Below are 14,562 nucleotides of genomic sequence, written 5' to 3'. Positions count from 1 at the left end.
AATCTGCCAGCTTTTCTACCCATTTAACACAATTAAGACGTTTACTAAAGCTAACATGGACCGGCAATCAACTCCAAGGACACGCGAAACACACATAATAGGATTTGTAAACAGGCAACGTTTTATCAAACGCACACGCGCGATCGTTTCCAATGTGTGCAGGAGAGATGAGCGCGGCCCAGACAGGAAGTCAGCCTGACTCTCCGTAGGAAGCGAAGCATTATGGCTGCACTCCTAAAATCCTGCACACACACACACTCGCTGTGAAGGCCCTTGCGGCTGCTTCATGCTGATACCCATGTTCCTCACTCTTTTAAAAAGAGGACAGCTAAGCTGCTCAGGGTGAGGAGACCCATGGTGGAAAATATTGTCACAATCTTTAAAACGCGTAATATTTATCCGTTCGGCAAGCCAGAACCTCCCGCGTTATCTCCCTCTCCTTGAATAAGTAGGACTGCAAAGCTTCGATTTCAAACAGAGAGTCTTTTTTGTGAATTTATGCCCTTGGGCAGGGCAGGCGAGGTACTGTAGTATAGATGTGCGCAACCAGACGTGTGTGACATGAGCATTAGATTCAAATCAGAAAGTAGAGACGTGTATAACAGAATACAACATTTGATCCGTAACAAAAAACAACAATTTAAGACGCACAAAAAATGTTTAAAACATAAAAAGCAACATTGTATGCTAAAAAACAGCAAGCGATGTAACACAACATCGAAAGAGGTCAATCTGAACGCATGTGGCTAAAACATTTACATTTATGCATTTACATTACATTTTGCTAAATGATTTTATTCAAAGCAATATATATTTTATTAGCATACACTGTAAAAAAAAAAAATGTACTAGGTAATTTAATGGACATTTCCGCTAAAACACGGCACAACGAACTGCAAAATTAAAATACATAATTAAAATACAGTGCCCTATTTTTACAATTTTTAAAGTGTATGTTTTATTGTGAAAAAGATCAGATAAAGCATGCGCTAACTGCAATCCTGGCAGCTAAAAATGTTAAAAAACCTTACAAGCAAAGAAGACAAAATCTAGATGAACTAGTCGACCTCACTAATTGACTTATTGGTTGTTGGATGACTAAACAACCATTGCGACCATCCTTATCGGAGAATGGTTTGCATAGACAAGAATGTCTTAAAAATTGGCCCGCTAAAAGCAACATATTTTAAGTAGTTGAGTTTGGTTTTGACGTTATCAAAGCCTGAGACATCATTACAAAGCCATAATGCTCCGTGGAGAACAATAATGCAGTCTGCTATCTCCAGACAGGCCTAAATATGTCTGAATCAACTGGAGATCTACAGGAAAAACAGAAACATAGTGCTTACAATTAAATTTACATCCACGGTCTTGAAAGACGCTGTCTGAGAAATGCAAGGAAGCAAAAGTGCATGGACTACGCTTATAGCAATTTCGTAAACTGGAAAAGTTCGTGGCACTAGTAAAAAGAGCTTCCAAAGTGGCACGTTGCTTATATTTACATTTATGCATCTGGCGAATGCTTTTATGCAAAGAAACTTACAAGATATGTATTTTAAAGTGAGTCGAAACAACTTTGCGTATTGTGTTTCGGCTCTTAAACTCTCTAGCGCTGCCCTATAGTTAACATCGCAGACCAAGCATTTACAATAGGAACGCATGGATCAGTGTTTGTGGTGAATTCATATGAGATTTGGTGCTGTGATTTAAACGCTCTGCTAATAAGCTTTGCCATGCTGGGAACGGGCCGAGGCAGAGGTGATCTCTGGGGCCATTAAATTGCAAATGAGTGATGATGTGCTAGAGAAGCTCCGCCTGATCACGACCCACCGTTGCAGACATGAGAGCCTCTCGTATGCCCCGGCCAACACCAGACCCAGCTGGGTCCACTGGACGCAAAGCCAAAAGCCAAAAGCTGTGCGGGGTGTCTAGTCCCCCACACTTCCTCCCCCCGACTTCCTCTTCCCATTCCTTTCTGTTTCTGAGCTGAAAGCCATGACCCGGCTGCATAACCGGCCTGAATGTCATCCGCACACTGTATACTTTAAATAAATCCACATCCTTAAAACAAACAGGCTTTTAATTAATCAGTCCGGCCCGTGAGAGCAGTCACAGCAAGCGTACACAACAACACTCGCTTGCGTTTAGCACCGCATCGTCTATTAGATCTGCATGACTGCAGGTGGGCCGATTTTAGCTCTGGACTGACTCAGACCCTGCATTAGAAGGTCGTTCTCGGTCCAAGGCCGTGATGGCACAAAATAGTGCTTAAATCTTTAAAAACGTCACCTATAAATTACGGCAAAGGACAGAGGGGTCAAAGCCCGGTGTGGAAACCAGCCAAGAGCCATCAATCTGCGGTGAGGGTGAGATCTATCTCAGGGACTTCCCTGTTCACCGTTTTGCCTTCCTCCCTTTTACCACATAACACACACACACAATCCTGTCTGTCTTTATCACACTCCCTCGTGCTTTCTTGCAAATTAAGGTCCTCCCACTAAACCCAAACATATTAAAATTCATGAGAAAACGTTATGTCGCACATATTTTGACACGGGGGCTTCTAAAGCATCCAGGCTTTTCATGGTATCATTTCCAGTGCAGGTTTAATGCCCATTTTGGGCTTGGAAAACAGACTTCCTGTCTCCGAGAGCGAGCTCTCCGCACTTTAAATCGCCACGGAGACTTTCAGCGATCGCTTTAAATCCGTGCCGTAACTTTCAGACTCGCAGCCCGAAGATCCTTGAGTTTAGTCCCAGCAGCATTCTCTGGCCTCACTTCCCCACGAAAAAAAGACAAGAAAGATATAACTTATTCATATATTCCTCTAATTTCCAAAACAAACCTTCTAGGCCTGCAATAGCTGAGAGCTCACACGCAACAGCTCATTTACAGTATATATTTTACAAGCTTCGTGCACTTTTAATTCATGAAACGAAATGAGAGGTAAAAGGTACCTGGCAAATTAGATCCTACTGATTTTAAGTCACACATCGTTTTTTATTGATCTACACTGCCGGCAATTTAGCGGGCGCTTTGACCCGACCCTGAACTTCATAACATTGAATATTTCATTACTGGAAGTCTGAAAAGACAAGCAGCACACAACAAATTTCCTTTCGAACTCGTTTACCTTTTTGCCATTTCAACCTGTCATGGTCTGCAAACTACCCATAATGCTTTGCGACACAACACTACGGCTCTGAGCTCTCTGGAAAAGGCTATGTGCTCGTAGTCCGGTTGATCTTTGATCATTGTAACCCAAACAGTGTTTCAGTCCAATAAGTATCATTGTGTTAAATCCTATTTATATGCAATAACGCTGAGTGGGAAAAATCACTAATGAGGATTTATTTGTTAACAATGCCTCAATAAAAGAAATTGTAGTCCCCCATGAATAACAAATAGACTGTTTCAGTAGACGTCAAGCTAATTATAATCTCATAACGGTTTAATGGAGGCTGTTTCATAATCATTACGTGTTTTTCTTAGGATACGTGAGCGTCGTGAAATCTACCCTACATCCTCTTTCACAGCAGAAGCAGTATACTTGCATTAGGAATGACTACTGTAAATCAACAGCAACAGCAAAACTACTACATATACACTCATCTGCCATTTTTTTACACTTTCCGAGTAATTTAAATGCTGTACGTACACACTTATGCGAGTACTGCATATAAGCGGCATGCATAAACATTGCAATCTTCATGCGCTGAGTCGGCCGATATCCTATCTCCATCTCGATCTGCTCCGTCTGCTCTTCGCGGTGCAGATTAAGTATATCGTACCCGGCCAACCTCACGTATCCCACAATGCCCTCCTGCCCGCCCGCTTCAATGGAAATGACTAGCCTCCACACATCCTATCTTACATCAAACCCTGCGTGATAAAACTCAATACAGCTCTGCACAATATGGTACATTAGCATAGGCACAAGAACATCTTGTTTTAAGCTGTGTCCGTGCAGCTGCACTCTGTGGTTAGTCTTCCAAACAATAAAAATACAGATGGATGGCTTTTCTGACATGCAGCTCGCAAACAGCAGTTTTTAATGCCCTATTGCTTCTGTCATGAAAAAAGATGAATTGTGCTTAATATAGCTATTCTGTTTAAATATTCAATATAACCAAAACAAATGTCAGTTCAGTCAAGTATAAGATGGGGGAAATGTAATGAATGCAAACCATATTTTAGCAACCACACACACACACACTGTACTTTTTCATTTTTTACAGGGTTTTCAATAGACATAATGACTACACTGTATATTCTCGTAACTGTAAACCTACCACTAAACCTAGCCCCACAGAAAACATAAAAAAAAACTTTAGTGGGGAGCAAAAAATGTCCCCACACGGTGGAGTTAACACACACACATGCACGCACACACATGCGCACACGGACACACGCACACACACACACACACACACACGCACGCGCACACACGCACACACACACACACACACACACACACACACACACACACACACACACACACACGTTTTATTATCTCCGTGGGGACAGTCCATAGGCGTAATGAGGTGTATACTGTACAAACTGTATATTTTATCCCCTAACCCAACCCCTAAACCTAAAGATCGTAGAAAACTTTTTGCATTTTTAGATTTTCAAAATGTATCGTTCTGTACAATTTATAAGCTTTTGTGCCCGTTGGGACCTCAATTTTGGTCCCCACAGTGACACGGGTCCCCATGAGTTGGTGTGTATTCAGGTTTAGGTCCCCACTAACATATAAAAACCAAATCCACACACACACACGTTTCTTTCTTTTTCTTTTATTAACAGAAACGTTGAGTGAGTGGAAAAGTAACTGTAACAGAGTGCAGCCCATAAAACAGATTCATTTAAAGCTAAACAGAATGTTCAACACCAGTGCTAGGCATAGAAACTCAAGTATTACTATACTGTACTTCATAACAAGCCTAACAGCTGTTTGTGTGTGTGAAAAAAATGTGTTCAGATATATTCCTTATAGCTGAACAAACAACAGACCACCATTACAAAAAATAAAAAATAAAACACATGGTGATTAACAACAAGTGAAATTGGGACAGAACGATCTTAAACTCCAATACACACAGTCCAGCTTCACCTAGCAAGACTATCTGCTCAAAAAATAAAAAAATGCATATATACAGTATCTGTATACATCTGATTTAAACTTCTGTTTTCTTTCTTTTTAGTAGTTGCACTAAATCTTACAGCTCTCACATCTCAAATCCCAATTTAACTCTGATTAATGATACACGGCCCCTTCATTTCTTTGTAAATAGTTCGCTCACGTTTTCATCTTTCTTTGTGCCCGTCTACACCAAAAAGTAATTAAAATGTTGCTGGCTTAAATCAGTCCATACAATGAAAATGATCTAAGCTATTACCTAGGCTTTTGTCTCCTTTTAGTTCTCTACCCCATCTTTCTCTCCGCGCTCTGCTAATTAATGGAGTTTGAATACAGCATCATTAGACTAACAAATAGGTAACGAATTGAACGCTTCACATAATGCGAAAAAAAGAATTTCAAATGATGTAAATGGCTCACACAAAGGGTACGCTGGTGTATTTTTAACAAGATGGATGCTGTGCAGATTCTGAGATCGCATTCGGTGTAATGAATTAAAAAAATAATTAAAAGTTAAATTGCGATGACAATAGCTGGTGGTATATTTGTATTTTGCTGGCAGAGTGGAAACGTGACAAATGTTTTTGAGAAACAAAGTAGAAATCACGGGTCTAAACAGGCTTTTGCATAAAGGGGATGGTTTACAAGCAAGATGGTCTATAATACATGAAGAGAGCTATTCATTAACATTCTTATTTAACTATACAGCCCTGGAAAAAATTAAGAGACCACTTCAAAATTTTCGATATTCTGAATTTACTATTTATAGGATGTGTTTAGGTAAAATGATCACTTTTGCTTTGTCACTAACAATATTTCTGCCAAATTTCAAATAAATTTTTTATTTCTATTTACATTTATTTGCAGAAAATGAAAACCGGAGAAATGTTTCAAAATAACAGAAAAGATGCTCTGATACCTCTTTATTTTTTCTTTATACCTCAAATACTCCAAGGAAAACAAGTTTATATCCGCTTTTAAGCAATACAACTGTAATATTGTATTTAGGAAAAGTTAAAAAAAAATATTTTTTGCGATAACCTCTTTTTATCACCGTTTTCATGTGTCTTGTCATGCTGCCAGTCCTTCACATTGCTGTTGGATGACTTCATGTCACTCCTGAGGTTTGATTTGGTTGAAATTCAACAGACACTCGACTGGAAGGGCCACAATACATCTAGAAATGCTGATTAAATGAAAATTTAGAATAGGCTCTTAATTTTTCCGTGGCTGTCAGTTGGCTAGCATGATGCAATCCTGGATCTGCATGCTGCCATCTTTATTCACTTGAATCGTAATGTCATGTGACTAATTACTACAGAGCTGAAATGATATCCTGACAGCTGATTGGCTGATGGCACCACAAGAACACGCACATGCTAATGCTGGTGAATGGGCTATAGCATCAAAAGGCTGCAAACAGGGAAGAATAATAAGTCATTAAAAAAACAGGCACTGGCACAACATCTACAGTAATATACTGAAATATTTCTACGTTGCTTGCAAAAACGTTATTTTGCTGCCAGATGCTGTAGTAATAGAACCTACCAGCAAATGCCAAACCCTGACCGTCTAATATGGAATAAAAAAAAATATATATATATATATTTTTTTTTTAAATATTCCATAAATCTGACTGAACATGTTAAAAAGGTTCAAATCCAGACAGAAAACGTTTATGAAATGCAGTTTAAAGCCTGTTGTTCAGGGAAAATCTTCTCCTGATAAAACTAAAGCATTCTGACGGACAGCTCTGTTTTCTTCTTCTTGTATTGTGGGATCTACGACACCTTTCCTTCACTCTCGCCTAGACAGTGCACAAACCGCTCCTAAACCCTTTAAATATTTAACACTCACTCACACACACACACACACGCACTCACGCGCACACACGCACACCCGCACACACACGCACACACCCCACGATAACATACAGATGATGCAACTAGTTTGAAAACAGAAACTATTAATTTCGCTAGAGTTGTTGTCACAACACTGCAAGGCTTCTTAAAACAAAATCGTGATTCACAGTCGGGGCGAGATAAAGCCGTGTGTGCTGCATAGGGGGTGTGGCCTCGAGCTTTTCATAGGCGCAGTTTAAATATAAAATTACAGCTAAACCTTATAAAACTTTTAAGGCTGAACCCGTTTAGCCCTGCCTTGCTCTGCAAGACCCACTGTTTAAATATATGAAAACACAACAAGGCCATTACGTCGGGCATAAATCCTGCAGGATCAAAATTAAGGAAGCCTGTGAAGGCTGCGCAGCATAGCGTATTTGCATATTTTCCAATTTAGAAAGTAATTCGCTTTCCTCAAACGTTGTTACTTACAGTTTAAAAGTTCACAAGGCCTATCACAACACAGCTAGGAAAGAAAGAGATAGTAGGTGAGAGAGGAGTTCATGAGACAAGGGGCACACAAACATATCTACAGTATATGTAGTTTGAGCAACTGAATAAAAAAAGTTTTATCAGACTTCATGGTATGAAAGAGCGGTTACGTTCTGGCCTAATTTATAGAGCACAACAGGGTCACAGTATAGTTAATAAGGTTGCTCTAAACTCTTAACCTGCAGCTAGAACAAATTTCTTTCTTTTACCTTTCCCCTCCCTATCCTCGCCTCTTCCCTAGTCTCCTTCATCCGCAAGTCATTTCTCACCTTGAATAACTCTCCTACTGATGGCCGACCTCTGTGGCAAACGCCTCAAATAATCCTAAACAAAAACAGTGCTACCACCCTCTCGACTGTCCGGCTGAAAAATGGGCCTGCCCTTATGGCTGCACATTTACATGCATGTTAGTGCTACTTATATTCCGATGCAGTGCCGCATATTGAGAGGCGGTCGACTTTACGGCCAGCCACGACTTCAGCGGTGACACGCCGACACGCTCACATATACAAAGCAGTCGCATTGATCACGCGTCTCAGAAACCGCAGCAGTCGGAGAGCGAGCTTGCTGGTTCTTTCTCTGCGGGGATGAGCGATTGGAGACTAGAGGCTTGAGAGGATTTGGGATGGGCTGAGGCTCGGAACATCTGCGGATCCAAACAAGGTAGGGAGAAAAAAAGTGAAACGCTGTGTGTGCAGATGATGCAACAGCAATGCAATGGCGAGGCCAGGACGCGAGCTGAATTAACACCCAGCCGCAGGAGGAAAAACCCAGCTTTTCTCTTTCTCCGGCAAGGACGTCCAATTGTCTTTCAGAAAAATCCTGCCCAGAAACTCAGGTTTATCCAACAGAATTTGTCCTGCTAATACGGTCTCTCGATAACACATCACCTTAAAGCAAAACATTCGCAAGGTTATATTTTTAGGGAGTGCTTGTTCCGTGATTCAAAACCCAACGGAGAGCAGGCTAGTATACAGCAACCACGATGTTAATATGACTATGAATGCACTTTTCTATAATAATCGTTTACAATAAGGTGTCATTTGTTAACATTAATTGATTAAATACTTAACATGAACTAACAATAAACACTACTCGAACGGGATATATTAGTCTTAGTTAAAGAGATATTTTGAAGAATGTTGATAACCAAACAACAGTGGTAACCATTCAGTTCTATTGTATGGACACAATACCAATGCAAGCCAATGGTACCACCATTGTTTGCTTACCAACATTACATTTACATTTATGCATGTGGCAGATGCTTTTATCCAAAGCCACTTACATTCCATTATCCTATACATTTGTTTCTAAGTGTGCAATCCCCTGGGAACGAACCCACGATATTGGCGTTGTTAGCGCCATGCTCTTACTGAGCTACAGGAAAGCTAGAAAACATTCTACAAAATATCTTCTTTTGTGTTCTGCTGAAAAAATAAGCCATACAGGTTTGGAATGACAAGAGGCAGAATAAATGATGACAGAATTTTCATTTTTGGGTGAACTTTAACATTAATTTACTAATTTACTATTACATTTTTTAATCAAATGTTGTACAACAATTCTTATATGGCATAAAATATATTCCTGATTGTCAGCTCATGTTAGCTAGACTTTATTCTAAAGTGTGACCATAATAATACATTTTTCAAACACGGAGGCAAGCTGTGGCTAAACCGAAAGGTTTCCAATGCTTGATGTCTCTACCTGCATTGCTTTTTGGGACATTCTCCTGGCCATACAGGGGCACATAGCGGATCATAGCATAGCCGCAATCTCCCCTGCGCTAAAAGACGTACGAGCAGAAGACGTTACGATCCTCATATGTTTCCAGCAGCTGCTGGTGACCAGTACAAATGGCCTCTATTAGCTGTGCTGAGTCACGCAGAGCAACCAAATGAAAGTACCGAAGAACGGAGTACTCAAGAAAGCCCCCAAGCTCAGGCCCGCCCGGTCCTCGGTTTTCCTCCATCCAGCTCTCTTTCTATTTTTCAATTTAAAACAGGGTCCTATTGCTGTGCTAAACTTTCTTTTTGTCTATTTTCATCCATCTTACTCTCTATCTCCACCTTTTAAATCTAAGCCCGTCCAACATTTTCCTCTCTCTTTCTATCTTCTTTCTCTTTCTCTATCTATCACTTTCCCAATCTCAGTCCTTCAGCTGGTCTTGTACCATTCTCCTAATTCTCACTTTCTGCCCTTCTCCCAAGAGACAGGAGTCTAAAGACTAGATAACTGATGTACAGAATCATTACTCTGGCTGCTCAGACATAAGGATGAATGGAGCTCCTCCTGCTCAGTGTCTCATTAGAGTCCACACGTAAAACCCTATTCAGACAATGCCGATGCCGGAGATGCGGCGTGCCAAATGTGTGCCAGCATACCGCATCTGCATATTTTTTTTTAAAAATGAGCGCAAAAGTAGACCATGCACATGAGAATAATGACTATCAAAAATAGATGGCATGAATTTGGCGGTCGTAAAGCATCTCCTCCCACATGTTTCTTTATAGCATCAAACAAGTTCCCTCTCCACCTACACTTATCACAGCTTCAAACCCTCATGCTTCTCAATGAGTCCCTTCTGGTTTACATGCGTACCACAAGATCATTTTCTTGACAGATTTTAATACTACTACTACTACTACTACTAATAATAATATTTAAACTACTACTAATAATGCTTAATACTACTACTGATAATAATATTAATAGTAAATAAAATGAGTAATAATAATAATAATATTATTATTACTCATTTTATTTACTATTAATATAATAATAATAATAATAATAATTATTATTATTACTCTTTTTATTTACTATTAATATAATAATAATAATATTTATTAGTATTATTACTCATTTTATTTACTATTAATATAATAATAATAATAATAATTAGTATTATTACTCATTTTATTTACTATTAATATAATAATAATAATAATAATTATTATTATTATTATACACTATTATATAAATAATATCCAATACTACTTATAATAATAATTCTGCACAAAAGTATGATAACAAAAAGCAACAAAAAAAGACCAAAACAATACTATTCCGAGGTAAAAAGATAAATCAAAATGGCAGAAAGATTGTGTTCAGTTTTAAAAGAGGAGATAGTATGTTGTGAAGACAGAAGTGGAAGTGAGTTTTAAAGTTTATGTGGCATTACACTAAATGATCTGCCACCCATGTGGAGAGTCAGAAGCGAGGAAGAGAGCAAGATATTTAGAATCTGCCAAAAATAAGGCAGAAAAAAATGAATCTGCACCTCTATCAATGAATGTCTGTATAATTTAATTATTTTGTGTTTGGATGTGCTCTCAATATTCTACACTTCCAAACTTCCCATCGTGTAAACGTTGCAATCTAAACAAATCACCCACAAGAAGACACCATTTTCACATGGCATTTCTTTTTCTTGTGTTTGTCCATTATCACACTGTTTACAGCACCGAGCGGAGAGCCAAAGACCCGCTTCTCAGGACCTCGGCTCGGCACAGCGTAATGTTGAATCTACAAAGACGGGTGCGTGTGTGTGGGTGGGTAAGCGAGTGAATAAATGGATGACAAAACCCCTTGCAGCCTGTGAATTGAAAGAGAAATCGCGTGATGACGGAGAGATGCAGCAGGCTGGAGGAGGCGATAACGTGTGAGGAGAGAAAGTGGGTGGAGGTGGAGAAGGATGAAGCCAAGATGGAGAACTTCCTAATAGTGCTGACGAGCACGGCGGTATGATAATGTTGATGATTCCTGTGGATAGAAGCCTGAAAAACTGCAGGGACGGAAAATTTATAGAGGTTTGACCCCAACAATAAAAATTAAATCACTTGGAAGAATCAAGGTCAGCTTAACCAATGAGAGCTCCAGAGCAGGCAGGCCTCAGCTAGGGTATATGAAGAGGACAGAACGGCTGCCAAAGGGAAATGGATTTTGAGAGACACTGACGCCAGTGTTTGAGACCGGGGGTTGTGGTGAGGGAGTGAACCGGTACATAAGCTCAGTAACACAACCAACCAGGACCGATGGCCACACTACTGAATACAGGCCCTCCTAGGCTGTTGGGGGATGGGTGCCAGGGACCATATATATTGCAGAAAGGAGACAGTTCCTAGAATCAGCCAGCACGACTCCCCATAGTTCACAAGCAACATGATTAACCACCGAACGGGGAGTACTCCAGCGGTGCTATTAATAAAAGATAACCTCCTACCCTCCCCAGACCCGCTTCTCAAAGCCACATTTTTGCAGGCACATACGGAGTACAGCTTTGTTTGATACAACAGAGGGACCTCATCCCTGGGGCTGCGGTAGGCAACTCTTCCAGGGCTAGATGGGTAAATTAGGCACTGATGCGACCCAAAAGTCAAACTAGGTCCTCTGGGTCGGGGATCAATTAAACAAAGCCTGTGAAATAATGACACCCCTGGGAAGACCCCCTCTGGACCCCTGCCTCAGGGTTTCAGGAATCGATCTTTCCGAATACACCACAGGTACACGGCTTCAGCAGTAATTACCACACCGCAGGAGAGAGCGAGTGCACAAACAAGGCACAGTTGTGGCAGAACCTAACCGGAGACGCCAGTAGCTGCGTATGACACCAACTGGCAAGGAGAAGATAAGCAGGAGGTAATTATAGTTCAGCTGCTGTTACTGGTTGAACACGCCACATCAAAATGCAATTGTGCGAACTGTCACCTTAAATTAATATTTTATGACCAAGCTGTAGAACAGGAACAATCATGGCTATACAACTCCAATTAAGAGATTACTGAACAGAGCTCACACACCTTCAGATTCTATTCATCTTCTCATTGTCGTAAATCTTTGTCTTGACTGCTGCCATATACCTTTGGCTCTTGGATGATCATACTTGTCAAAAAAAAAACGTGATGGTAAATAACCTTGATAGTATATGAGGGGGTGGTTTTACTTGTACTTACGTTGTACAGTAATTAGGTTGAAGACAAAGTGAAAGTAATTTCGAGAGAAAACTAATTGGGTAAAAATGTTTACACAGGCACACACGAACAGTCACAGTATTATCCTCAATGGAATTTTTTTGACGTAATGACTAACAAGGTGATCAAGCTATAAGCGACCTGAAACCCAAGAGAACTTGTACGGAACAGAACGTCCATCGGTGCCAGGCATTTCATAAACTCAACGAGCCTACCAACTTTTGGGAAAAAATACATATTTATAAAATGTAAACGTAAAACAATCCCTAAAATAGCGATTCGCAACAATTTTAATCCAAAACGCAACTTTGCGAAACGATTGAACGCAGTAACAAATCTGCATACGTTACATCGGTCTATATTTACAAAATGGTGTGTAAATCCAAGCCTGTTGTTTAGTATCTCCCGACGCCGTGATGGAAACGGAGGTAAACGCAAATAAAGACATTACAGCGTGACAGGAGACGAAGGGGGAAAGGGCTTCAAACTGCTCGTACCTTTGTGCATGCCAGTGAAACGGTCTTTCAGCACGGTGAGCTCGTAGATCTTGCCAAATTCCTCGAAGAGCGGTCGGAGGTCCTTCTCGTCCAGGTTGCGCGGTATCTGTCCGATGAACAGTTTGATGGCATCGTGGTCCTTCATGGGAATAGTGGCGCAGCTCGCGGGACTGTGACTGTGGCTTATTCCGTTCACGAGCCCGTTCGTACTGGCCGCGCCTCCGTGCACCGTGCCGTCCACCTGTCCGTTCGTTAAAGTTGCCATCTTCACGGCGAGGAGTTTCAGACAGTAGCGGTGGTTCGCGCAAAATCTTCTCGAGTGTTTCAGATGACGGGGATGAGACGTGACACAGATCCTACTCTCGAGACAAATATGTACAGACACGACCGCGTACCATTGAATAGAAGTCAAATATCAAAAGCTTCGGCGTTTGGTCGTCCAGGCGGAGGCGTGTTTCCTTGTACGTGTGCCCTAATGTTCAATAATTCATTCATTCATTCATTCATGTAATAAAAAGGAGAGACGGACCGAGAGCTTTCGCTTTCTACTCACACCTCCGGTTCCCCTTGCCCCTGCTTCTAGCTACCCTTTTATTTTTTTGCATTGAGAAGTCGGTATGGGTGTCCTCCCGGTTTAAACAGACAGGGCTGGCTCAAGCGCGCTCAGTGCAATGGGGTGGTAGAGGGAAAAAAGCAGCGCCCAGGATCTCGCTATTTGTGACACACGATGAGCTCTCTCCCCCTCTCGTCGTTATACAGTAACATGGTATGTTCCGCCGAAGGAGAGGGACTATAAATAAAGAAAATAACACAATTTACACAGCTCTTTGTACGTTGCCTTGTGAATGACGCATCGGTGAATACGAGTTTAGACTATATGGTCACATTTCTTAACGAAAATAAATCAAAGATTTGTTGTGTGTACGCGTAACAATCATTGTATGCATTTGACATCCCAAAGCACTCCTTTATGCATAATGTTCGTCTTTGTCAATTTCTCGTGAGAGCTTGAAAGGATTCACAAAATTCGCTGTTGAAGCGCAGAGGAGGAACTGATGCGCTCGGCGGCGTGGACAGCTCCGGTGCTGAAACGCTCGGAAAGTCCACGGGCAAACTAAACTTTACGCATAACCTCCCCGGGATTAATAATTGAAATCATTAAAAGCAGCACAAATCAATTCTAGCAACAGATAATAATTATTCTTTGAATTTAGAAGCGACGATGGCTGTCTTCAAATACACGAGCCATGTTTGAGAAAGAGGGATGTGGGCTCCTCCGCGCGGTGTGTACTGGCAGGGTGAATCAAATCCCTGCCCTGAAGCCTCACGGACGACGTTACGTGTGTTCGCGTGTGTGTGTTTCTGTGCGTGTGTTCATGAGGGGGGTAATAAACACACTACCAACTGCGTCGTGTACTATTTAGCAGAGCTCTAGATAGCTTTTGTTGGATCTGAAAAGGAAGCTTAATTGCTGACACGAGACATTTACAAGTACTCTTTATTTATAGTCATCTTTTCAGGCGTTATTTTCACAGTGTCTTCGGATTTCATCA

General features: G+C 40.9%; 1 protein-coding gene across 5 annotated transcripts in view; it reads right to left on the bottom strand.

Moving 5' to 3' along the window:
- The window catches only part of celf4 (CUGBP, Elav-like family member 4), a 75,556-nt gene extending 61,837 nt beyond the window's left edge, over nt 1–13,719 (bottom strand). For 2 of the 5 annotated variants that reach the window (XM_057360740.1, XM_057360739.1), the window contains exon 1: nt 13,010–13,718. In XM_057360740.1, the coding sequence (XP_057216723.1) occupies nt 13,010–13,274 (265 nt within the window). In that variant the 5' untranslated portion in view covers nt 13,275–13,718. Of the gene's footprint in view, nt 1–13,009 lie in introns of all 5 variants that reach the window. The other 3 variants (XM_057360742.1, XM_057360737.1, XM_057360738.1) reach the window with 3 other exon arrangements.
- Between the last annotated feature and the right edge of the window lie 843 nt (nt 13,720–14,562).

Source organism: Triplophysa rosa, linkage group LG19 (assembly GCF_024868665.1).
Source record: "Triplophysa rosa linkage group LG19, Trosa_1v2, whole genome shotgun sequence".
In the NCBI taxonomy this organism is placed as follows: domain Eukaryota; kingdom Metazoa; phylum Chordata; class Actinopteri; order Cypriniformes; family Nemacheilidae; genus Triplophysa; species Triplophysa rosa.
This window is presented reverse-complemented; position numbering and strand designations above follow the sequence as displayed.